The sequence below is a fragment of the Oryza brachyantha genome, chromosome 6 (assembly GCF_000231095.2).
Source record: "Oryza brachyantha chromosome 6, ObraRS2, whole genome shotgun sequence".
Classification (NCBI taxonomy): domain Eukaryota; kingdom Viridiplantae; phylum Streptophyta; class Magnoliopsida; order Poales; family Poaceae; genus Oryza; species Oryza brachyantha.
Window position 1 is genome coordinate 5,731,585 of NC_023168.2, and position 24,014 is coordinate 5,755,598.

General features: G+C 42.9%; 1 protein-coding gene across 6 annotated transcripts; it reads right to left on the reverse strand.

Moving 5' to 3' along the window:
- Positions 1-7,528: 7,528 nt before the first annotated feature.
- Positions 7,529-13,213, reverse strand: LOC102718749 (pentatricopeptide repeat-containing protein At3g61520, mitochondrial-like). Of its 6 annotated transcripts, XM_040524789.1 has the most exons (4): positions 11,320-13,213; positions 11,033-11,125; positions 9,056-9,177; positions 7,529-8,510 (listed from the first exon to the last, which is right to left on the reverse strand). In XM_040524789.1, the coding sequence occupies exon 1, from the start codon at positions 13,211-13,213 to the stop codon at positions 11,393-11,395; it is 1,821 nt and encodes a 606-aa protein (XP_040380723.1). In that variant the 3' UTR covers positions 7,529-8,510; positions 9,056-9,177; positions 11,033-11,125; positions 11,320-11,392. The 6 variants fall into 6 exon arrangements, with proteins under 6 accessions (XP_040380723.1, XP_040380724.1, XP_040380722.1 ...); XM_040524790.1 differs by lacking the exon at positions 9,056-9,177; XM_040524788.1 differs by lacking the exon at positions 7,529-8,510 and having other exon boundaries at positions 8,833-9,177.
- Between the last annotated feature and the right edge of the window lie 10,801 nt (positions 13,214-24,014).

Sequence of the window (24,014 nt, forward strand, 5' to 3'; positions counted from 1 at the left end):
TACGTAGATTTCATATGTTTTTCCTGTTTTCTAATTAATCTCAGCATTTGAGAAGTTATTTATGGTCATAAATTTGAGACATCAAATATCTTTTACCCAAAGAAGTATATAGAATTGGAGGAATTAAGATCGAGACACCTCCCATAGTGAGCTAGCTTGAGAAAATATTAGTGATATCTATCTCTATATGAGTTACAATCTATCAGTTTTATTTAAAGATGTAACATTTTTATTTTTTTTTCTATCTATAGTACTACATTTTTTATTGGTTAAGATTTTTTTTCTATGATCTTTTTTATTACCTCTGTCGTCAAATACTACTTTGTTACTAGGTACTACTATTCATCTTCAAACATTAATTTAACCACACTTCTTTTTTTAAAGAAAGTGATGTCATCAACTACTACTTTGTTACTAGATATTATTCATCTCCAAACATTTAATTTAGCCTCTCTTGTTTTTCAAAGAAAGGTGCATCTAATATAGTCATAAAACTTTTCATACATCATGATTTAATCATTTAAAATTTATTGATGGTCAAAGTTTAAGTTATATTAACTTTTCAACACCGATGGTTATTTGAAAATAATGGGGGTATTTAGCATTGACTAGAGAATAGTCTGGAAATGGGAAGCACGAACCAGAAGCATATTGTTTTTGGATAATTTACTTATCTTATATTCCTATGATGTACAATTGCTTCCATGTCATCATACAAATAAGGCCGCGTTCGCCGCCCCGTTTAGTTAACTTATCCCTTCTCGTTTTCTATGCGCACGCTTCCCAAACTGCTAAACGATGTATTTTTGTAAAAATTTTCTATAGAAAAGTTGTTTTAAAAAATCATATTAATCTATTTTATATTTTTAATAATTATTAATTAATTAATTATGTACTAATCTATTATTACGTTTTCCGTGCCAGAGATAAGTAACTTATCCATACCATGCCGAACGCGGCCTAAGTACTACTGCTTGTTCAACTAATGAGACTAAATAATTAGTGCATAAAATTTTGACATAAATTTTAAAAACAAAAAATATAATAAATCAACTAACGGTCAACTGATGGCATGGGCATGGAAGGGATCAAAATCAAAATTTAGAGGTATATAAGAAAGCAAGCAAAATTCAGGTGCATAGAAGGGATTAGCTAAAATTTTAGGGTTATACACGGGATTATCTCTTATATTTACCTAGCTTCCTCGATCAAAATCATAGTTCAGTTTCTTTAGAACAGGCACACGCGAAGCCTACGTACGTAATAATTATGTTTGCAAATCATTTAGTTTAGTCCAAAATTAAATTAAACTAATCACAGCAGCCAATTGGACCCATTCAAATCGCATTGTGGTCTTCTCAAGGCAGACCAAAATACGGAAAATGGCGGCTTATTTATAAGACTAGTTGATCATCCCAAAAACGGTAGCCGGTCTCTCACTTTTCGCTCACGTTCTTCCAAAAGAGAACCACTTAAAAAGTGAACACTTTTAGTACTCCAACAAGGGAGCATGTACTATAATCTATACACGAACTATTGGAAAATGAACAGACTTGCAGCCCTAGAGTTAGTCAGTTAAGGACATAATTAAGTCATTTTAGGACAATCAATTAGCACGTGATTACCGCAGCTTAATTAGAACATTCCTCTCTGTTGATGTAGCATCCTCGCAGGTGCTCGATCGATACATCTTTCTGGTTCATTCTATATTAATTATTTCTAACTACATACCTATACCTCTCTCGTCATGACACACGTAATCAGCGTGCATGCATGCAAAGGTAATTAATATTGCACCAATTGCTTGATCAGAAGCCGGACCATGCATGCACACGGTGCCCTATATATACATTTGCCCTGCTAGCCCATAAGATCATCATCAAATCCACATCAAGAGGAGATCATTCAAATATATTCATTTATACAGTGACATTAATTAATATCGGATTACATAGCTGCTGCTACACTGTGTTTTTTTTTTCATGGCGATGGTGGCGACCAGGAGGAGGAGTTTGGCTGTGGTGGTGGCGGTGCTGGTTGTAGGCATGGCGTTCTTGGCCGTCTCCGGCGCGGCGGCGCGGCCGCTCGGTGAGCCGGCAAGGGAGGCCGTGTCCGCCGGCGGCGGCGTGGTCCAGCTGCTGCTCCGGCAAGTGTACCTGCAGCGGCTGGCGGCGGGGCCCTCGTGCGGCACCAACAGCTCTAATGGTGGCTGCCCACATCGACCGTGATCTATCAAAGATTCAGAGAGCCAGATTGAATAAACCTAGCTACGTGATCGTGATCGGTGACGGCATCACGCTTTTCAGGAAGGAGCTAGGCGACGATGGATTGATGGGGGTAATTAATTAACGTGTAATTAATTAGATGAGTAGTGATGAATGCACTAGCTAGCTAGCATGGATGCGCATCATTGCTCTCGCTCGTATATATTGTTTATATATAGTTTGATTAATTATTTGTATTAATGCTTGGGGGTTGATTTACCCAGCCACCGTATTAGTGATATCTTTAATTAATTTTTGTAAGCAACATTGAGGTTGCATTTTGAATAAAGGATAAAGTTATGTGTATCTGGTTTGAAAATTTGTGCATGTATTTTTGGTAGCATATTTATGAATGTGTGCTTATAAGTGATAGTTGGATATTTGAAACAGCATATATGTCAACATTATTTTTCATTAGAGATATTATAAACAGCATATATAGGCATATCTAAGTTCTGGTTTCTTTTTCTTTTTAGCTGCAAATGTCTATTTTGGGATTTTTTTAATGTAATTGATTAGAAGGTGTAATTAAAGCTTCAGTTCATTGGAGGAAAAGGAAATGCATAGGAGTTTTTGGAGATCTGAATTGACGTAAGACAATTTCCCTTCATGTATCCGGCACAAAATAACGCATAAGAGTTATATATTAATTTTTTAAACACAAACCTTTTTGTTTTCTTAATTACCTTTGTGTCTTGGATTTCAGTTTTTTCTCATGTTCAATGATTAAATTATATTTGTCATTAATCCCACATCTTTCTATAAGAATCTAGGTGATATATATGACACCATAATGCTTTCATAGATGTTGTCCTATTTTCTTGAATTATTCATGCAGTCCAACATATATAAGTAATAGTAAACAAAATTCGATTGTACAAACAATCCATTAATTGACCGTGGTAATAAATGATGACACCAACTCTATGCAATGGGAATGGTGGCCACAGACACAGTAATTCAAACCTAAACAAACAGACACTATAACATGCATCGAAGTATTTGATACGGTGATTGTTTGGTTTTTTTTCAGATAAAAAACCAAATGATATATTTATAAATGAAAAGTAATTTGTAAAATACGTGTTTCTACATATCTAAACTCAAAGGTTAAAAAATAAAGTATAATAAAAAAACCAAAATCAACTCCAAATTTAAGATTAAAAATTTAAATTTTGACTTATAAGTATAAAAAAACGAAAAGTTGACGGTGAAAGTATTTCCTTTTTATCCTTCAAAGGTGCAATCATATTATATACTAGATGTCTAGATGATACATTATGCATGCGTATTGTAACAAGGCTTCGCAATACTCTGTAAAATATACAAATTAACTCAAAAAAATATACACTCACACACATCACATTTATGGTCTGATAAACATGTGTACACATTCTCTAAACAGACCCCTAAATAAGATTAGAGGCATCAAATTAAACATGCTCTTCCAGTCTTCCCTATGGACCACCTCTAGAGTGCAAGCATGTGTGGTTGTCTTGTCTTCTTTATCTCCATATTGCAATCTTCTTCAAGTCTCTCTCTCTCACACACACACCTGCACATGTAGTCTATTTTTTGGCTCTATCAAACTGTATAGTCCAATGTAAGTAACGTTGAATCGTAATGGTAAGATATAGTTAGTGCTACTTCATGATCAACTTTCCATAAGTTATTTTACAATAGGTGATATGTACAGGCTAACAGCCTACTGAGATTGAGAGAGAAGTTGCGATTGGTGGAATGGTTGGGTTCATGATCCAATAGTGAGAAAATTTGACTGACAATCAAAATTCCCAACTTAAGCAGTTGGTCCCTGTTTGGTTTCTTCTAAGTAACCAAACCACACAGATCTTAAAGCATCGACATTATAATATTTTTGTACATAGATCGGTCCACCTTTTGAAAATGTTTTTCTGCTGCATTAAGAGAATTGAGATAGGTTGATCTAGCAATAGAGGCAACACCGGTGAGCGTGTAAGCATATGGTCTCTGTTGACAAGCGACTGACGTGGTTTGAATAAGACAAACGGTCAAACGTATATTGAAAAGCCAATGACATCAAATAAAAAAAAGGAGAGTATATATTTAGGTGACTGAAGGAGGGAATGTGATCCCTAGACAAGATCAAGCAATGAAACTGTCATGCAGAAGGAGGTGGCAATAGATGGTGAATTTAAAGCTAAAGTTGGCATGAAGCCACGGAAGGACAACATGCTAGGGTATATTAGATTATTCAATAAAGCTATATGTGGGATTAGCGGTAAAAACTATAAGATGGAGCTAACACAATAGTAATTATCATGGAAATTAATGTTGATCGAGAAGACACAAAACTGATAACGAGGAAACATAGTTCGCATAGATATACAACTAGCAGTGGAGCATGATTTGGTGGGGAGGTAGGGTAGGTGTTTTTGTTTTGGGGTAAGCTATATCATATCGTCAGTAAGTTAATCAAATCATAACAATAAAAGATACATTTAATACTACTTTATGATCAACTTCTCATAAATTATTTTATAATAGGTGACATATAGCTACTACCAGCATACGAGATTGAGAGAGAAGTGGCGATTGGTGGAATAGTTGGGTTCATGATCCAACTGTGAGAAAATTTGACTGACAACCAAAATTCCCAACTTAAGCGGTTGGTATATGTTTGATTTCTTTGAAGTGACTAAACCGCACAAATCTTAAAGCACACTGCCGTGGTGCTGTGAGAAACGCCACCGGCGAGCGTGCATACATACGGTCTCTGTTGGATGGCTACGTACACTGCCGTGGTGCTGCCTACCATTTGCAACAACAATAGACGAAAGTGAAACGGCACGGTAGATCGTCGTGGGGAGCAATCGGGCGGCAGGAGGGTAAATGTCGCCGGCGCCGACTGGCCAGAGGCCACAAATTAAAGCCAGGTGAACCAACATGTGGCCTATTGACACGTGTTGTGGTCTTCTTGGCATCATGCCCTGAGACACAGAGACGACCGGCCATGATCATGTGAAGCCATGGGTGATGCCATTCATGTTGCAGTTTAAGGCTTGATCTCTCAATCACTAATGGGCCACGCATTAATTTGCCATGGCCCATGAGAAATTAATTAGCTCCCGCTTTAGTTTGTTTGATGATATTTGACCTGATCAAGCTACTCTTACTTAAATTCGTAGTTAACAAGTGGACCCAATAAACATGAGGTCCACATGTCAGTCTCTCTGTCATATAAACAGATGAAAAGTTAAGTTAGAGGATCTTAATACACTTTGATCATCACATCACCACGTAGTAGAGCCACATGCACCGTTGATGCACTGACGCACGCTGACATATCTACTACTACTGTGTACTCGCCTCGTACCGACATATACCTCCGTTCATTTCTTGGTCAAGAGTATATTTTTGTTTAAAACACATTTCTTCTCAAGAAAAGTGCAAAGACATAATTCATCGGGGAGACATGAATATAAATAATTAAGCAACCCTTTACTTAATATACATAAGCTCATGGAAGAAAAACTATACATAAGTTTCTAAGGCTACTTAAGTAGTAATACATGTTTTATTCAAATTCATGATACTTCGTATGCTGTATACATTTTTTTCCAATTATGTACAGATTGCAGCTGCTCCACCGTATACTTCACCGTGGTCAAAAATCACCAAGAAAATCAATCAATGGAAGGAATTAATCTGATCTCCCAAAGGAACAGTCAGGCCTAAAAAGGTTTAAAAAAAATAAACATGACGTACGCAGCTACCGTCCGAGCGACACATGGACGGTCCGGATTGCGCCACGCGTCAGCCTCGACGATCCTACGGCGGGCAGCCGTTGTTGGGGCTGTTGGTTCCGCACGACGGGCCGGGCCCGCCCAGCTGCTGCAGGTACAGCCGCCTCAGCGTCTCCACGATGGACGCCCCCGCCCCGCCGGAGAGAGGCCCCGCGCCGCCGCCGGCGACCTGCTGCACCCAGCCGTCCACCTCCCCGTCCAGCGGCCTCGCCGCCGCCGCCGTCGTGCAGACCACGGACAGCACCACCAGCGCCGCCGCCACGGCGAGCACCGCCGGCCACGCCGCCATTTGCCTCCTCCTCATCGATCCTCTCCGCTTAGCTTAGCCTAGCTTAGCTCTTCCTCTCTTCTCTTCGGGCGATCTGGCTGCTGTTTCTTGCAGCAATGCGACACAAAAGCTAGCGATGGAACGGTGTCGCGTCGACGCCTATATATATAATGCGAGGGAGGGAGAAGAGAGAGGCGGCGAGAGCTGGGCATTTGATTTGAGGGGGGGGGGGGGGGAAGCTGCATGGCGGGTTACGTGCGGCGACCTGGTTTTCTGGCTAGCCAGCTTCAATCAATTCCCCGTCGCGTTCTCGCTCTGAAAAGTCGCATCGAAACGCTAGCTTGCTCGCACCACCAACGACGCGCTGCCTGCCTGCCTGCCTTTTGCATGCGTTTGCACCGTCCCGGTGAGCCCATTTCGATCGATCGAACAAACGTGGCACGCGAAAAATTCAACTCGACCGATTCGATTCGATTCGATCGCGCGCGGCTCCGGATTTGTTTCCCTTTGAGCAGCCGGACGGACGGACGCCACCCCTCGTCGGGATCGTGGCTAGCTCTTGATGCGTGCGACGTCAAACGTGGATGCGCGTCGCTTAATTTGACCGGCAGGATCAGGTTTGCATGGCTAGCTAGCTGCATGTTGAGTGGAAATTGGCAGCCAGTTTAGTCAAGAAGATGGCTGATATAGTTTTTTTTATTGGAATGTGGGTAATTGATTAATTAATTGGACTAACATTATATATAGTTTGAAGTAGTATTTATGTGTGTATAGTATAAAGTACATGGTTCTTGGAGAGGAATTAACAAGGGGAAGAAGATGTGTTCTGACCAGGTGAGTGTATATGCCTTGAGAGGCAAGGCAGTTTTGGGGGGTTTAATTAGTTTGACTTTGAGAATTCCACGGGATTTAATTAGTCCGTACTTAAATTAGGTCATGTGTACTCGGATCTTTGCGCCGTTTGGTATCCGTTCAAACTGGTCAAAAACTTGGAATTTTTATAGTTCTCAATTTGCATTCAAGCAGCACGCACGCTTGTCCTTTGGGTGGAATTTCTTTGCGCCCCGGTGATCAGGCAAAGTCAAAATCCCATGCTGATTTCCAAGAAAGTACTCAAAAGTTGGTTACCAGGTTCGCCATTTTCCCTGTTTCTTACGTGTAATAAGATGCGCACCAGCTAGCTTGGTTTGACAAAATAATGTTGTGTTGTTTATTTTTGAAACTTGCCAGAGTTCGAGAGGAGCACGAAATCTGACAATGCATACATGTCAGTTAATCATCACTTAACACTGGTTTTCAAACCCTAATTATACACGAAAAAAAATCACAGTAGTGATAATTACTGTGTACGTGGATGATATTTGACCTGACAATGGCCCCTTGTGACACGTTTAAGGCATAAAGCAAACCTATGACCACTTCAGACAAAGAGGAGATTGTGACTTGTACAACTCGATCTCTGCCTTCCTGCCTGCGTGATGGGCCATGAATTTTCCCAGTGCTGCATGGCTGGACAATTTGACTTGGCGATAAGTAGCACTAGGTCGCAGGCACAGCAACAATTTTCCTCGACCATTTCCCTCCAAAACTCGCAAACAAGCCAAAGCCCATAGGGTCAAGATAGATGCTGCCCACCCTGAAGCATTTTTCTACAGGGAGATACTGGAGTACACAGTAGCAATCAAGCAGCTCTGCACAGTGAAAAATATCCTGGATGAGACTCTGTCGTTGTTACAGTTGACCGTCTCATTCCAGCTTCATTTCCAGGATGGACGCATTCCATTGCCAAATTGTCACCTCCCCGCGGAACAAGTAATACAGAAAAGTCCGCAATTAATTAATGCTGCCCAATCTCTCTTCATTTATGGGATTTCATGATTCTGAGGGATAAAACATGCACACCTCCCTGACCATGAGATTGCTTCAGCACCGACGAGGGAAACAGGATGCCAAAATCATGCCAGTTTGGCTTCTGTTGTCTTCCATACACGCTTGGTAACTGATGGTTAGTAGCTGATGACTTTGTAGTAATGGCAGAAACACAGGGCAGGAGCAAGTCGTGCATGGCTGTCATCAATTCAATATATACATAGAACTATAGAAGTGTACCACCGCCAGCCTCCCATGTTGAAATATTACTGCTTCACTGGACTTCACTCTACAGCTGCATGTTACTGTCTGCGTTTTGTGCACCTGAACATAAGATACAGTATTCAATTACTTAAAAACAGTCTCTTCACAACATGCAAATGTTGCTCCAAGCAAGCAGACCTTTCTGGCAGATGAGTTGATATTAAGCACAAGGCGGTTATGCTTTTGACATTTACTAGGCTAAGGATAATAATTCATTCTTCCAAGTGAGAAGATGTTCACGTGAGTCTTTGTTTACGGTACTTCACTTTCTACAAATTGTTGCTTGTACCAGAAGTATATATATACTTAGACAACACAACACTGCACTGTAAAAGTCACCCTTTGGAGATTAAATAAAATGAATCTTTTCTTGATTGCTTCCTTCAGTTTCATGATTGTACGGCAATTACTCTTTCAGATGTCTTAAAGTAGACCTAACATTATTGGAAGCTAAAATTTTAGCATTGTTCAGACCATCTAGTTGCCAGTCAATGATGAACTACAAATCATCTTGGTACAACTACAGAAATTTAATCTTGTTTAAAAACACATTTTCCATCAATAAAAGCTTTAAACTGAAAAGGTTGATGCAAATCCAAATTTACTTTGGTGATGATGAGCCATAGAGCACGCGTTATAGAGCTGTAATTGTGAAGCCATTTTTTAACACAGATTTGTACCCTTTTCTTCACTGCATTCAACTTATTGATCAGGAAGTCACAGGGCCCTGTAAAATTGTCAAGTAAGGATGGTATAAGGCTGACAGAGGGTGGATATGTGAGAGAGACAAAAAAAGCAGCAATCTCGCCAAACTCTAATCATACGATTGTGCAAAATTAGGCCATATGTTTTTCATCGCAAGTGTCCAAGAGAAAGCATCTTCAAGTTGCCAGCAATATCTTGTCTAATACTACCTTCGTCCCAAAAAAACTTTAATTTTTAATTTCTGTGACCAATATTTGACCATCCGTCTTATTTAAAAATTCCTAGAACTTTTAAAAAATAGTCACACGTAAAATACTATTCATCAGCTAATAACAATAAAAATATTAATCGCAAAAAAATTCAAATAAAACGAAGAGTCAAACATTATATCCAAAACTGAAAAATGAATTTATTTAGGACGGATGAAGTACACAGTAGTGCAAAGTAATAGCTTTCCATATCTGAAGCAACATAGCTAAACAAATTGTGATTACATTGAAATATTAAAAGTAAATTATGTAAGTTTCATTTTGCACTGGTTTTTACTGAAAAGTGAAAACATTCACTTTGCAGCACGGCTAATCTATTTTTTTCACCTAACACCATCCTATTCAAGTCTAAGTACAAACAGTACATGTGTCTATCTTTTCGCTTCTATTTATGCTTATAAGCTAAAATTTGAATTTCAACCTTAAATTTGGAGTTGATTTTCGGGTTTTTTCATCGAAGTTTATTTTCCGGCCTTGGCTTTTAGATTGCTAAGAATCCGTATATAAAAATTTTGTTTATAAATAATTTTCTGTTTGCAAATATGTCGTTTGTCTTTTTCCATAAAAAAGCCAAGCAATCACCATAGCCTCCACACTAGCCCACCATGCTGGCATACCGGTCCACGGTGGTACCCTTCAATCATTACTGTTCAGTCGAAGGGTCAAATCTGCTTCTTGTCTGTTCGTCACCGCCTCTCTTTCTCCTGAATCTCCTTACATGCAGAATGACAGAAGGTGATAGAGCTGGTCATGCAAACATGTTTCCAGTTCTGCTAACTCATTTCTACCCAAAACAGGTTGTTTCCAGATGATTACAAATATCCTCTGACATCTCCAAGTATTTCAATCTAAACAAATCAATTTTAATTCCTGACTGGCTCCGGAAATTGGTCAGATTCACCAAACTAGATAAACATAAATCAAAATCAAGAAATTGACTACAGCCTAAAATCTAAAATAAAAAAAATAATTGTTCTCTATGAATCCTAATTCCAAAATCTAGAATTCAACTTTCTTTGCATGAACAGGTAAAACTCCGTCTAGCCACTGTCTCACAAAACCAGCTCGACCACTCACCATCCTCAGCCACAGAGATCATGCCTTGGCAGTTGTTGCCTTGTAGCTCTGTGGCAAGCAGAGATCAGCACCAAATTGATGAAAGGGACAAGTCAATCCAAGAGGAAAGGGCCTGTGGGCTCAATAACACTCTATGCCAACTCAACCACAACATGCAAAACAGACTATTCGCTAAATATCACAAGCAATGTGGACTGGCATGCCAGCATGGAGAGCATTAGAGCAATAGGTGTACTTGTTCAGGCCTAAATGGTTCGGCTGGCGTTAAGGGAACCCAAACCCTTGTGCGAAGTGAAAATTTCACCTAAACCTGATGCAAAGAGAAAATTAACACAATCTGCCTAGAGGAAAATGCAATCTACTTAAATATTTAAGTCAATACATTTCCAGTGAAGAAAACTCAAGGATCACGTCATATTTCAGAAGTCCTTGTCCTTCCCTGGTCAATGGCCAGAGAATTTATAAGCACATAATTTCTTCAAAGGCAAGGGTCGATACGCTTCAGTTAATATGTTTTCTATGACAACTCACCAGAGTACCAAGGCAGATAAAATTAGCTGATTAAATGCATTGTTCCTGGATCAATTGTCCTTCATGAAAAAATGCACCCCTTAGCCAGGTCACCTGCCACAATAAATTCATTTCTTAGTTCAGTTAAACTGCAACAAAGTACATTTCAACAACTTTGGATAACTGGCGATCTGCATATGTATCTTTTTTTCATTGAATGTTATAATCACAGCGCCTCCGGCTCCACATGTATTTACTTCAAATATGAAATGGGGATATGGGCAGTGCAAGGAATTTATTAATAAGACCTTGATATGAATTATCTGAAGAAAAAGTCATGCTTCCCCTCCATTCTGAGTAGCATGACACATTTCACAGTGCCTACTGAGCTGAGATTCTGTCACGAACTCCCCTTTTGGCTGCAGTATGCTCACTTTGCTGCATGAAACGCTTCAACCGTTCTGTTTCACCAATGACAGGCAACCATTCCATGAGAACATCCACGGTCACATAATCAGGAAAGCACCTCTCTTCCCTCATCTGGTCCATAAGTTCAAAAGCCTTTTCGGGCATGTTCTTATCACGAAGTCCCTTCAACAGTGCATTAAAGGTTGTTACATTTGCAGGCACATGCTTCTCCTTCATCTCATCAAACAGCTGAATGGCTAAATCAGCATCTCCGCTCTTGCCGAGGAAGTCAATGAGAGTATTGTATATCACGGTGCTGGGATGAATACCAGATTCATCCATAGACCTTAAAATCCTCAATGCCTCATCAATTTTACCAGCTTTGCAATATCCATGTACAAGTGTACCAAAAGTTACCACAGAAGGCTGACAACCATCATCGATCATCTTTCCCAATAATTCATCCACAGCTGTGAAATCCCCTGCCTTGCATGAACCAGACAACAAAGTATTGTAGGTGCAGACATCTGGCTGAAGACCAACCTCCTTCATTTCCTGAAGAAGTTCATAAGCCTCATGCAACCTCTTCTTCCTGCAAAATCCAGCAATCAAAATGTTGTATGCCTTTGCATCCAGCTTAAAGCCTGCTTTCTTCAATGAGGAAGCCATAGAGCAAGCATCCTCCAGACGTCCTGCTTGTGTCAATCCTGATATCATAGTGAAATACATGATTGCATCTGGTGAATGCCCTTCAGTCATCATCTCATGGAACAATGCCATGGCCATGCCAATATTGTTGGAGTGGAGGAAAGCCCCAACCAAAGTGCTGTAAGTCACTGCATTTCCCTTGGCTTCTGTCCACACAGTTCTTTTCTCCCTGAAGAACTCGAGTGCAGCTCCAGCTCTCCCAGCCCGGCACAAGCCACCGACAATTGTGTTCAGGGTGACAATGTTTTGTGCCACACCCTTATTCTCCATCCTCCCTACCAACTCATAGGCCATTGAAACATTCCCCACACGGCAGAATGCATCAATCAAGCAGTTGTAAGTGACCGTGTTAGGAGGACACCCATGCACGCTTCTCATCCGCTGCTCCACAAACGCGACAGCCTCCTGGACCTGGCCACTCTTGCACAAACCATCTACAACAGTGTTCAAAGTCACGACATCTGGCCGGATATCTGAATCCTGGCGAGACATGCCGTCGAGCATCCTGAGCGCGTCACCAACGCGGCCAGCCTTGCAGAGGCCGTTGACGATAATGCTGTAGGTGACGACGTCGGGCCGGACGGAGGAGGTCTGCATCGAGGCGTAGACTTGTGCCATGCCGGGGACATCTCGGGCGCGAGCGAGCGCCGCGAGGACGGAGTTGAACGCGAAGACATCCGGCGCGGGGGCGCCCGCGGCGAGGGAGGCACCGAGGAGCCGCGCGGCTGGCTCGGGGGAAGGAAAGCGCGCGAGGAGCTTCGACAGGAGCGCGGACAGGAGCGGCGCGGAGGGCGGCGGGAGGCGGTGGCGGGAGGGCAGGGAGAGGAGGAGCGCGAGCGAGGCGGGTGTGAGGGCGTGGGCTGGCGCCGCGAGGAGAGAGTACAGCGCAGCGGAGAGGGAGGGCGTGTCGCGGAGGAGGGTGAGCGCGGATGCGGTGGGGCCCGTTCCGGAGAGGAGGTCGTCGAGGAGCGACGCGGCGGTCGGGGCAGCGGAGGAGCCGGCGGCGACGGCGGAGGAGGAGGAGCATAGGCGGCGGCGGGGCCGGAGCTTGGGGAGCGTGGGTGCGAGCCGCCGCGCTGCAGACATGGTGGACCCCCGGAAGAAACTGCTCGGAGGGGAGGACGGAGGAATGGACTAGCGGCGGCGGCGCCGCGGCGAGGTGAACTGCGGTGTCGCTCGGCCGGCTGGCCGGTGGGCCAAATTTGTTGACCAAACGCTGACGGGCCAAATTCGTTGATCGGCCGAGTTTTCACGAAACGTTGATGGGCCAAAATTTTTACGAATCTTTGATGTGCTAAATTGTTAACGATGGCAAAAGGTTCGTGGGCTAATTTTGTTGATGGGCTAAATTTGCTGCCGAAATATTAGTGGGCTAAATTTCCCGATGGGCCAACGATAGCGAAAGGTTTGTTGATGGGCTAAATTTATTGCCGAAATATTAGTAGGCTAAATTTTCCGATGGGCCAAAATTTTTAGAAATCGTTGATGGGCTAAATTGTTAACGATGGCAAAAGGTTCGTGGGCCAATTTTGTGGATGGGCTAAATTTGCTGCCGAAATATTAGTGGGCTAAATTTTCTGATGGGCTAAAATTTTCACAAATCGTTGATGGGCTAAATTATTAATGATGGCGAGACGTTGATGGGCCAAATTGTTAATGAATTATATATTTCGTTTGTTAGCATAGTGGGCAGAATTCATTTTGCGTAAAATTAAACGGGCCGAATTCGTTTCTCCAATTTAATCGAGGATTATTTGACTTCAGTAGTTAAAAGTAAACGATCCTCCTAAAAATAAAAAATCGTTGCTGGGCTGAATTTGTTAAGTGATGGGCCAAATTGTTAACGAATTATAGAGGGCGAATTTATGGGCCAAATTCTTCACGGATTATACGGACCGACTTTATGGACCAATTAGGCGTGAGTGGGCCAAATTCAACAGTGGGCCAAATTGGCAACGAATTATACGGGCCAAATTTATCGGTGGGCCAAATTGTCAACGAATTATATAGGCCAAATTTATGGGTGGGCCAAATTTATCACGGATTATGTGGGCCAAATTTATGGACCAATTGGGCCCAACATTGCTAATGGGCTGAATTTGCTAATTGAATTAATTGGGCCTAATTTGTACAGGCCAATTTAACTGTGGGCGGAATCATTTTATGGATGTTAAGTGAACCTAATTCAGCGGTGGGCTGAAATCGTTATTGGAATACAGTGGACCAAATTCGTTCTTAAGTAATGCTGTCAGAGTCTCAGATAGATATATACAAGAATAGGACTCTCCTTTCAACTAGACTAACCTAAATATCGATAAAGTTAATGAGATTGTATGGACTTAATCACGATGTAGGCACTTCCCAATGTTGAAGTTTATATGGCTCGTGTATCTCTGAATCCTGGCGAGACATTCCGTCGAGCACCCTGAGCGCGTCACCAACACGGCTAGCCTTGCAGAGGCCGTTGACGAGACTGCCGTAGGTGACGACGTCGGGCCGGACGGAGAAGGTCTGCATCGAGGCCTAGACTTGTGCCATGCCGGGGACGTCTCGGGCGCGAGCGAGCGTCGCGAGGACGGAGTTGAACGCGAAGGCATCCGGCGCAGGGGAGCCCGTGGCGGGAGAGGCACCGAGGAACTGCGCGGCTGGCTCGGGGGAAGGGAGGCGCACGAGGAGCTTCGACAGGAGCGCGGACAAGAGCGGCGCGGACGGCGGCGGGCGGGCATGTTAGGAATAAACAGGCCACGGAGAGTGTCCCGTGCGTGTGCGTCGCGCCGTGCGCGTGTGGGTGTGTTCTGAGTCTGTGTGTCGCGTCGTGTGTGTCGCGGCCGCGACGCGTCGTAGTTAGCTCGGCATTTGCTCCAGCTCGGGTCAGGAGCGTTGCCGTCCGGGTCTAGCTGCAGGCTGAACGCATGGTTGTTGCACGGTGGCTGCATGCATGTGTTGCATGGTGGCTGTAGCGTGCATGTATTAAGCTTGTTGATCGAGTCGTCCGAGTGCGTGGCGTCGTGGCATCGGTTCTTGCGGAGGAAGCAGCCATGATCAGCTTGAGCATTGGCTCAGGTAATGGCTGAGCAAGCTCTGCGGAACGTGGCGTAACCGCCAGCATGGATGCTAGCTCCTGCTGTGCGCCAGCCTATAAAAGGGCCATGTACTCCTTCAGTGTGCGTTGGAAGTTCCAGTCATTGTTAGTAATAAATTAAAGCCAAGATATAGGAGCATCGGCTCCGCGGCGTTCGTCGCTGAAATTCCACTGTTCATCTTCAACCTCCCGCCATTCTTGTGTGTGATAGAAAGAGAGTTTTTTTCTTGTCTTCTTGGGCTGATTCTATCAGGGCAGGGAGAGGAGGAGCTCGAGTAAGGCGGGCGCGAGGGCATGGGTGGGCGCCGCGAGGAGAGAGTAGAGCGTGGCGGAGAGGGAGGGCGTTTCGCGGAGGATGGTGCGGGCGGACGCGGTGTTAAATATGTGATCCGAATTGTAACTGGAATTATATCCGGATTAGTTTCCTAGTAGGTTTCTCCCAGTTGTTTCCTACTAGGAGTCGGATTAGTTTCCTAATAGGATTCTTTCGCCTAATCCTACTAGGACTCTTAGATTTTCCCCTTATATATACTCTTGTAGTTTGCACGGGAAGAGCAGAGTTCTCATTGTTTCCCCTGCATTGTAATCATATCCTCATAGTGATTATTGCCGGTTAGCGCCCGTGGTTTTTCCCGCAAGGGTTTTCCACGTTAAATTCGTGTCTCGTTTGTGCCTTTGTTTCTAACAACTGGTATCAGAGCCGCGAAGATTAATCTACGCTACGTTGCTGCCGCTGACCGGGCTTTTTCCAGTGATCTACAGAATCGCCGTTCCGTCGAGATCAGGTTGGAGTCGGCGGCGACTCCGACTCGACGTCGCGTCCGCACAGAAGAAAAAGAAAGGAGCAGACGCACGCATGCAGGAGAAAAATTGATCGTTCCAAGGACAAGCCATCAGATCGTGCCGTCCAATCCGCGCTACTGTAGCAGCTAGCGTACAGCTACAGTAACAGTATCGTTTTTCTTTCCAGATTTAATTGCTACATTTACCCGATCTTGTGTACCCAAAAGTTGTCAGATCAACTATTGTGCATCGTTCCAAGCACTGGAGTTTCGCGTATCTGCTTGGGTTCAACATATTAATACCAACAGATTCAGGATTTATTCCCAATGGCGAGTTTAAAGTATGATCTACCTCTTTTGGACCGAGACACAAGATTCTCATTGTGGCAAGTGAAGATTGCGTGCAATTCTTGCACAGCAAGATCTGGATGATGCGCTTGATGGATTCAACAACAAAAGGACAAATGATTGGTCCGACGATGAGAAGAAGAGAGACCGTAAGGCTATGGCATATATCTATCTTCATCTATCCAATAATATTTTGCAGGAAGTGCTTAAGGAGAAGACAGCTGCCGCGCTGTGGTTGAAGCTGGAACAGATATGCATGACAAAGGATCTAACCAGCAAGATGCACTTGAAGCAAAAGTTATTTCTGCACAAGTTGCAAGATGATGAGTCTGTGATGGATCATCTCTCCACTTTCAAGGAAATTGTTGCTGACCTTGAGTCCATGGAGATAAAGTATGATGAAGAGGATTTAGGCCTTATTCTGTTGTGCTCATTGCCTAGCTCATATGCAAATTTCAGAGATACTATCTTGTATAGTCGTGATACTCTAACTTTGCAAGAAGTTTATGATGCTTTGCATGCCAAAGAAAAGATGAAGAAGATGGTACCTTCTGAAGGATCTAACTCACAACCAGAAAGCTTGGTTGTTCGGGGCAGACAACCAGAGAAGAACACAGACAACAAATCAAGAGACAAAAGTTCTAGTGGCTACCACGGGAGATCAAAATCCAGAGGCAGGTATAAGTCATGCAAATACTGCAAGAGAGGTGGACATGATATTTCCGATTGTTGCAAGTGGATTTTCAAAAGAAAGGAAGGTATATCTCCAACTGATGGGACAAGATATAAAGCAAGGTTAGTTGCTAAAGGATATAGCCAAATTCTAGGTATTGATTTCAATGATGTGTTTTCCCCAGTTGTGAAGCATAGTTCAATTCGCACTTTACTTGGTATCGTTGCAATACATGATTATGAACTAGAGCAATTAGATGTGAAAACTGCATTTTTACATGGGGAGTTAGAAGAAGACATCTATATGGAGCAACCGGAAGGTTTTGTTGTTCCTGGTAAAGAAAACCTTGTCTGTAGGTTGGATAAGTCCCTTTACGGGTTGAAACAATCACCTCGGCAATGGTACAAGAGATTTGACTCTTTCATGCTTTCTCAGAATTTCAAAAGATCACAATTTGTTAGTTGTGTTTATCTTAAAGAGGTTAATGGTTCAATTATATATCTGCTTCTTTATGTTGATGATATGTTGATTGCTGCAAAAGACAAATCAGATATAGCAAAATTGAAGGCACAACTGAGCAGTGAGTTTGAGATGAAGGATTTAGGTGCAGCAAAGAAAATCCTCGGTATGGAAATTACCAGAGAAAGACGGTATGGCAAGTTGTATCTTAGCCAGAAAGGTTATATTGAAAAGGTCCTTCGTCGCTTCAATATGCATGATGCAAAACCAGTAAGCACTCCTTTAGCTGCACATTTCAGATTATCTTCAGATTTTTGTCCACAATCAGAAGTTGATATTGAGTACATGTCCGGAGTTCCATATTCAAGAGCAGTTGGTTCACTTATGTATGCCATGGTATGTTCGCGTCCTGACTTATCACATGCATTGAGTGTTGTCAGTAGATACATGGCTAATCCTGGCAAAGAGCATTGGAAAGCAGTTCAATGGATTTTCAGATATCTGCGTGGTACTTCTAATGCGCGTTTGCAGTTTGGAACGTCTAGAGATGGACTTGTTGGTTATGTGGATTCAGATTTTGCTGGAGATTTGGATAGGAGAAGATCGCTTACAGGTTATGTTTTCACTATTGGAGGCTGTGCTGTTAGTTGGAAGGCAAGTTTGCAAGCAACTGTTGCCTTATCTACTACTGAAGCAGAGTACATGGCTATTTCTGAAGCTTGCAAAGAAGCTATTTGGATCAGAGGCTTGTATACTGAGCTTTGTGGAATTACGTCTTGCATAAATATATTTTGTGACAGTCAAAGTGCAATTTGCCTTACAAAGGATCAGATGTTTCATGAGAGAACTAAGCACATTGATGTCAGATATCACTTTATTTGAGGTGCTATTGCTGATGGTGATGTTAAGGTATGCAAGATAAGTACTCATGATAATCCAGCTGACATGATGACAAAGTCAGTTCCTGCCACTAAGTTTGAGCTTTGCTCAAGCTTGGTTGGTGTTACGGTATAGTCCAAGAGACTATTTGGCGCGCAATAAATTTGACCTGTGAGGTGTATATTGGTGATTGATGATTTTTGATGCTACAAGAGGAAATTCGTCTCAAGGTGGAGATTGTTAAATATGTGATCCGAATTGTAACTGGAATTATATCCGGATTAGTTTCCTAAGAAGTTTCTCCCAGTTGTTTCCTACTAGGAGTCGAATTAGTTTCCTAATAGGATTCTTTCGCCTAATCCTACTAGGACTCTTAGATTTTCCCCTTATATATACTCTTGTAGTTTGCACGGGAAGAGCAGAGTTCTCATTGTTTCCCCTGCATTGTAATCATATCCTCATAGTGATTATTGCCGGTTAGCGCCCGTGGTTTTTTCCGCAAGGGTTTTCCACGTTAAATTCGTGTCTCGTTTGTGCCTTTGTTTCTAACACGCGGTGGGGCCCGTTCCGAAGAGGAGGTCATCGAGGAGCGACGTGGTGGTCGGGGCGGAGGAGGTGGCGACGCCGGAGAAGGAGGAACAGAGTCTACGTGACGCAACCGCCCGGCTTCACCAACGACAAGCATCCCAGCCAGGTTCTGCGCCTGCACCGTGCTATGTATGGTCTTCGTCAAGCCCCGCGCGCCTGGAATGCGAAGCTGGATGCCAGCCTGCATGATCTAGGCTTCAAGCGAAGCACAACCGAACACGTGGTATACACGCGCGGCGAGGGAAGTCGACGGCTAATTGTCGGCGTCTACGTCGACGACCTCGTCATCACTGGCGAGAATACTGAAGAAATTCAGGTTTTCAAGGGGGAGATGCACTCTCTCTTTCGCATGAGCGATCTTGGATTGCTCAGCTACTACCTCGGCATCGAGGTGCATCAATGCAAGGACGGCATCACCATCAACCAGGCCGCCTACGCACGGAAGCTGCTCAAGGTTGGTGGTTTGGTGGACTGCAACTCGACTTGTGTTCCGATGGAACCCAGGTTGAAGCTGACGAAGAGCAGCGACAGGTCAGCCGTCGACGCCACTTTGTATCGCAGCCTTGTCGGCAGCCTGCGGTACCTGGTTCACACACGGTCCGATATTGCTTTCGCCGTCGACTACGTCAGCCGATTCATGGAGTCCCCGCACGATGACCACTTCGCGGCGGTGAAGCACATTCTGCGCTACATAGCAGGTACGGTTAATCAGAGGAAAAGGGAATGCACTTGCTAGGATTCTCTGCCAGCGACTTGGGGGGAGATGTGGATGATCGGAAGAGCACGTCAGGAGCACTATTCTTTCTTGGTTCCAGCCCGATCGCACGGCAGTCTCAAAAGCAGAAGGTGGTGGCCCTTTCCTCATGTGAAGCTGAATATATCGCTGCTACTAGTGCGGCTTGTCTTGGCATTTGGCTGGCACGATTGCTGGCAGAAGTGCTGGCACTAATCCGGAGATGGCCATCCTCAAGGTGGATAACAAATCAACAATTTCTCTGTGCAAGAATCCTGTGTTCCATGACAGGAGTAAGCATATCGACACAAGGCATCATTTTATCAGGGAATGTCTAGAGGAGAAGAAGATTGAGGTTGAGTTCATTCCTTTGGACGAACAGGTGGCAGACATCCTAACAAAGCCACTCAGACGGGCGGAGAGGGATGGCGTGTCACAGAGGAGGGTGAGCGCGGATACGGTGGGGCCCGTTTCGGAGAGGAGGTCGTCGAGGAGCAACGCGGCGGTCGGGGCGGCGGAGGAGGAGGCGGTGACGCCGGAGGAGGAGGAACCGAGGCGGTGGCGGGGCCGGAGCTTGGGGAGTGTTGGTGCAAGCCGCCGCACTGCAGACATGGGGGACTCCCCGGCAGAAACAGCTCGAGGGGAGGACTGAGGAAGGAGTAGCGGCGGCGCTGCCGCGGCGAGGTGAACTGCGGTGTCGCTCGGCCGGTGGGCCAAATTTGTTGACCAAACATTGACGGGCCAAATTTGTTGTTCGGCCGAGGTTTTCACAAATTGGGCCAAATTGTTAACGATGGCAAAACATTGGGCCAAATTTTTTGATGGGCCAAATTGGTTGACGAAACCTTGGTGGGCCGAATTTGTTGATGGGCCAAGTTTTCATGAACCTTTGATGTGCCAAATTTTAAGGATAGAGAAACGTTAATGGGCCAAATTTATTTATGGGCCAAATTTGTTGGCGAAATATTAATGCCCTAAATTTTCTGACGGGCCAAAATTTTCACGAATCGTTGATGGGCTAAATTGTTAACGATGGCAAAAGATTGGCAGGGCAATTTTGTTGATGGGCCAAATTTGTTGACGAATAGTTGACGGGCCTAATTTGCTGAGGAGATGATGATGGACCAAATTTGTTGCCGAAACATTCGTGGGCTAAATTTGCTAATGGGCCACAATTTTCACGAATCGTTGATGGGCTAAATTATTATCGATGGCGAAAGGTTCGTGGGCCAAATTTATTGACGAAAAGTTGACAGGCCAAATTTGTTGACAAGATTTTGATGGGCCAAATTTGTTGCCAAAACATTAGTGGGCTGAATTTTCTGATGGGCTAAAATTTGCCGAAACATTAGTGGGTGCTAAAATTTGCCAAAACGTTAGTGGGTTGACAGACCAAATTTGTTGAAGGGAATTTCGTGGCGACATTTCCTTTGTCAGCTTAGTGGGCTGAATTCAATTGTGGGCAAAATTAAATGGGTCGAATTCGCTTGTTCGATTTAATCGATGATTATTTGCGTACTAAATATCTAGAGATTGTCCAGTACCTCCCGGTTCATTTCGTTCCAAAACTCTATTTTGACTTCAGTAGTTAAAAGTAAACGGTCCTCATAAAAATAAAAGTTCATTGATGGACTGAATTTGTTAAGTGAGTTAAGTGGGCCAAATTGTTAACGAATTATACGGGCCAAATTTATGACCATTCTTCACAGATTATATGGGCCGAATTTATGGACTAATTAGGCGTGAGTGGGCCAAATTCAACAGTGGGCCAATTGTGAACGAATTGTACGGGCCAAATTCTTCACGGATTATGCGGGCCTAATTTATGGACCAATTAGGCCCAACCTCGCTGATGGGCTGAATTTGTTAATTGAGTAAAGTGGGCCAAATGCAGTAGTGGGCCAAATTTTTAATGAATTATATGGGCTGAATTGTCTAATTTAATTAACTGGGCCCAATTTATATAGGCCAATCTAACTGTGGGCTGAATCACTTTATGGTTGTTAAGTGAACCTAATTCAGCGGTTAATCCAAAAGCCTGTCTAAAGCGCATTTGACAATAGGAGGATTCCTCCCCAAATGTGTTAGGATTCGTGTCAACAAGCTTCCATCGCAGCATCGGAATATCAAAAACCTTGTGTGAAGGAAAGGCTGTCAAAGTCGTTGACCATTAATCCGGTTGAAGGACAAATGGACAGGGGCTGAAATCATTATTGGAATACAGTGGGACCAAATTCGTTCTTGGGCTGTATATGCTTTGATGGATGATTTGCGGGTCGACCGTGCTCGTTGATGGGTAATAGGCGGACCGCAAAAAACCATCCTTACTGTCCGGTCCTTAGTATGTTATTAAGTGATATGACGTGAGTATAAAATGGTATTATTATGTCCATGTGTTTATACTGAATATATAATGCTATATATATGGTTATTTTCTATATGCATTTTCGTTTATCGATAGATATCGATATATTTTTATTCCGGCAGTTCTGTTTTCATTATTTCGATAATACCTGTTGTTTTTGTTTTCACCTCTACTGTTTCTTTTTCGTTTCTGAAAAAATATAGAAATAAAAATGAGAGAGATAGTTTTCCGACCATTTTCATCCCTACCAGCCCATAGGGGGTTTAGGGTCTCGCCTCCATAGTGTAGACGCAATCACGTCAGCATCAGACATAAGTCTACTCTTTCCCTCAATCTAGGGTCCGTTTCGCTACGTATGTTTGATTTCTTTTTTTTATGCGCACGTTTTCTAAATTACTAAATAGTATGTTTTGTGAAAATTTTCTATAGGAAAGTTGCTTTTAAAAAATCATATTAATCTATTTTATATTTTTATAACTATTAATTAATTAATTATGTATAATTAATTATGTGCTAATTCATTGCTATATTTTTCTTGCGGGTTATCTAACCCAATGCTAAACGTGGCCTAGGTATCAAGTCGCAGGTGCTAATCTTAGCCACAAAATCCATAGGGAACTGAATGGAACAAATACAGGGGTGAAATGGAAATGGAAAATGAAACATATCGACGAATGCCGCCTGGTGTTAGTGCTGCTGTTAGGGATGGATAACGAGCCAACTCGGTTTGACTTAGCTCGTTATAAAGCTCGAGCTGGCTCGTTAGGCTTGTGAGCCAATGCATGAAAAGTTAACATAAATAATTTTTTAATAGATTATACAATCAAAGGTTTAGTTCAAATATGTAAATCATATAAAATTGTATCTAAATATTAAAGTTTAAATCAACAAATCACATGATTAACCTATAAAATATTGAACACATTCATTCTGGGGTGGAATCGACAAACGGCAGCGAATCGCGTGTCTTTGGTCTAGCTCGTTAGGACTCACGAGCAACTCTGGCTCATTATCTCTAACGAGCTAAAATGCCAGCTCAACTCGTTAGAAAAATGAAAAGTCGAGCGAGCTAATGAGCCACGAGCTTTTTTTTCACACCTAGCCACTGTTATTGGTAGTTGTGAGTATTCCCACTTCGAGATGAGCAAAGAAAATATATAGAAATTTCAAGTGTACTTCATGCATCGACAAAATAATGAGATTAAACATTGTAAAAATATCCTTAAGAACTTGGAAGATAATAAAAATATCATAGTTCAATGAGATTGTATGAGGTGGTTCTTGACGAGGGCACTCTTGAGTCCTCGTCACGTGTAGCTTGTGTGTCTCATCATCTAATTTCCTTCTTTCTTAGGATACCCTTGTATTTATATGTTTGAATCCTCCCTTTTCTAAGTAGGTCTAAAGTAAAATCTTATAGAATATTACTATGCATACATTTTTACAGCCAGATTGAACAGGCATCCTAGTTCTATCAAGTAGAACTCTTCTCCTTAATCGTATCATTTTGGTGTACGAATAGCCATTTAAAGTCAAAAATATATGCAGTATTCACGGTATATGCTACCGTGGTGTCATAGAGTATACCAACACTGATAATACCTGTTGCAATGGCTAGCAACGAATTAGATTTTGTTGCAAGGTATGATTTTTACGACTTATTACATCTAGCGAATTTTGCAATGATTCGGAGGTTATCACAAGAACCAAGGACGTGGTTTTTCTGGTAGTGTACCAACGTCTTTTTTTGAAAACAAGCTCCATCAAAATTTTCTCCGCTTTTACGAAAGGGCACGTAGTCTAGTGGTTATAAAGTTCTTAGTAGCACTTGTCCTAATTCGACTCTTGTTGAAACGAATATTCTAGGATTCTAAAGGCTTTGTGCTTTCAGTGGTAGGTGACGTACCCATCGACATCGAATAGGCGCCTGTGATGACTTCGTCAATCTCTCCAGGATATGCCGACCAGGCTTCGGAGG

What these genes read in the sequence shown, in the direction of transcription:
- LOC102718749 (XM_040524790.1), bottom strand. Translation starts at nt 13,213, where the DNA reads ATGTCTGCAGCGCGGCGGCTCGCACCCACGCTCCCCAAGCTCCGGCCC.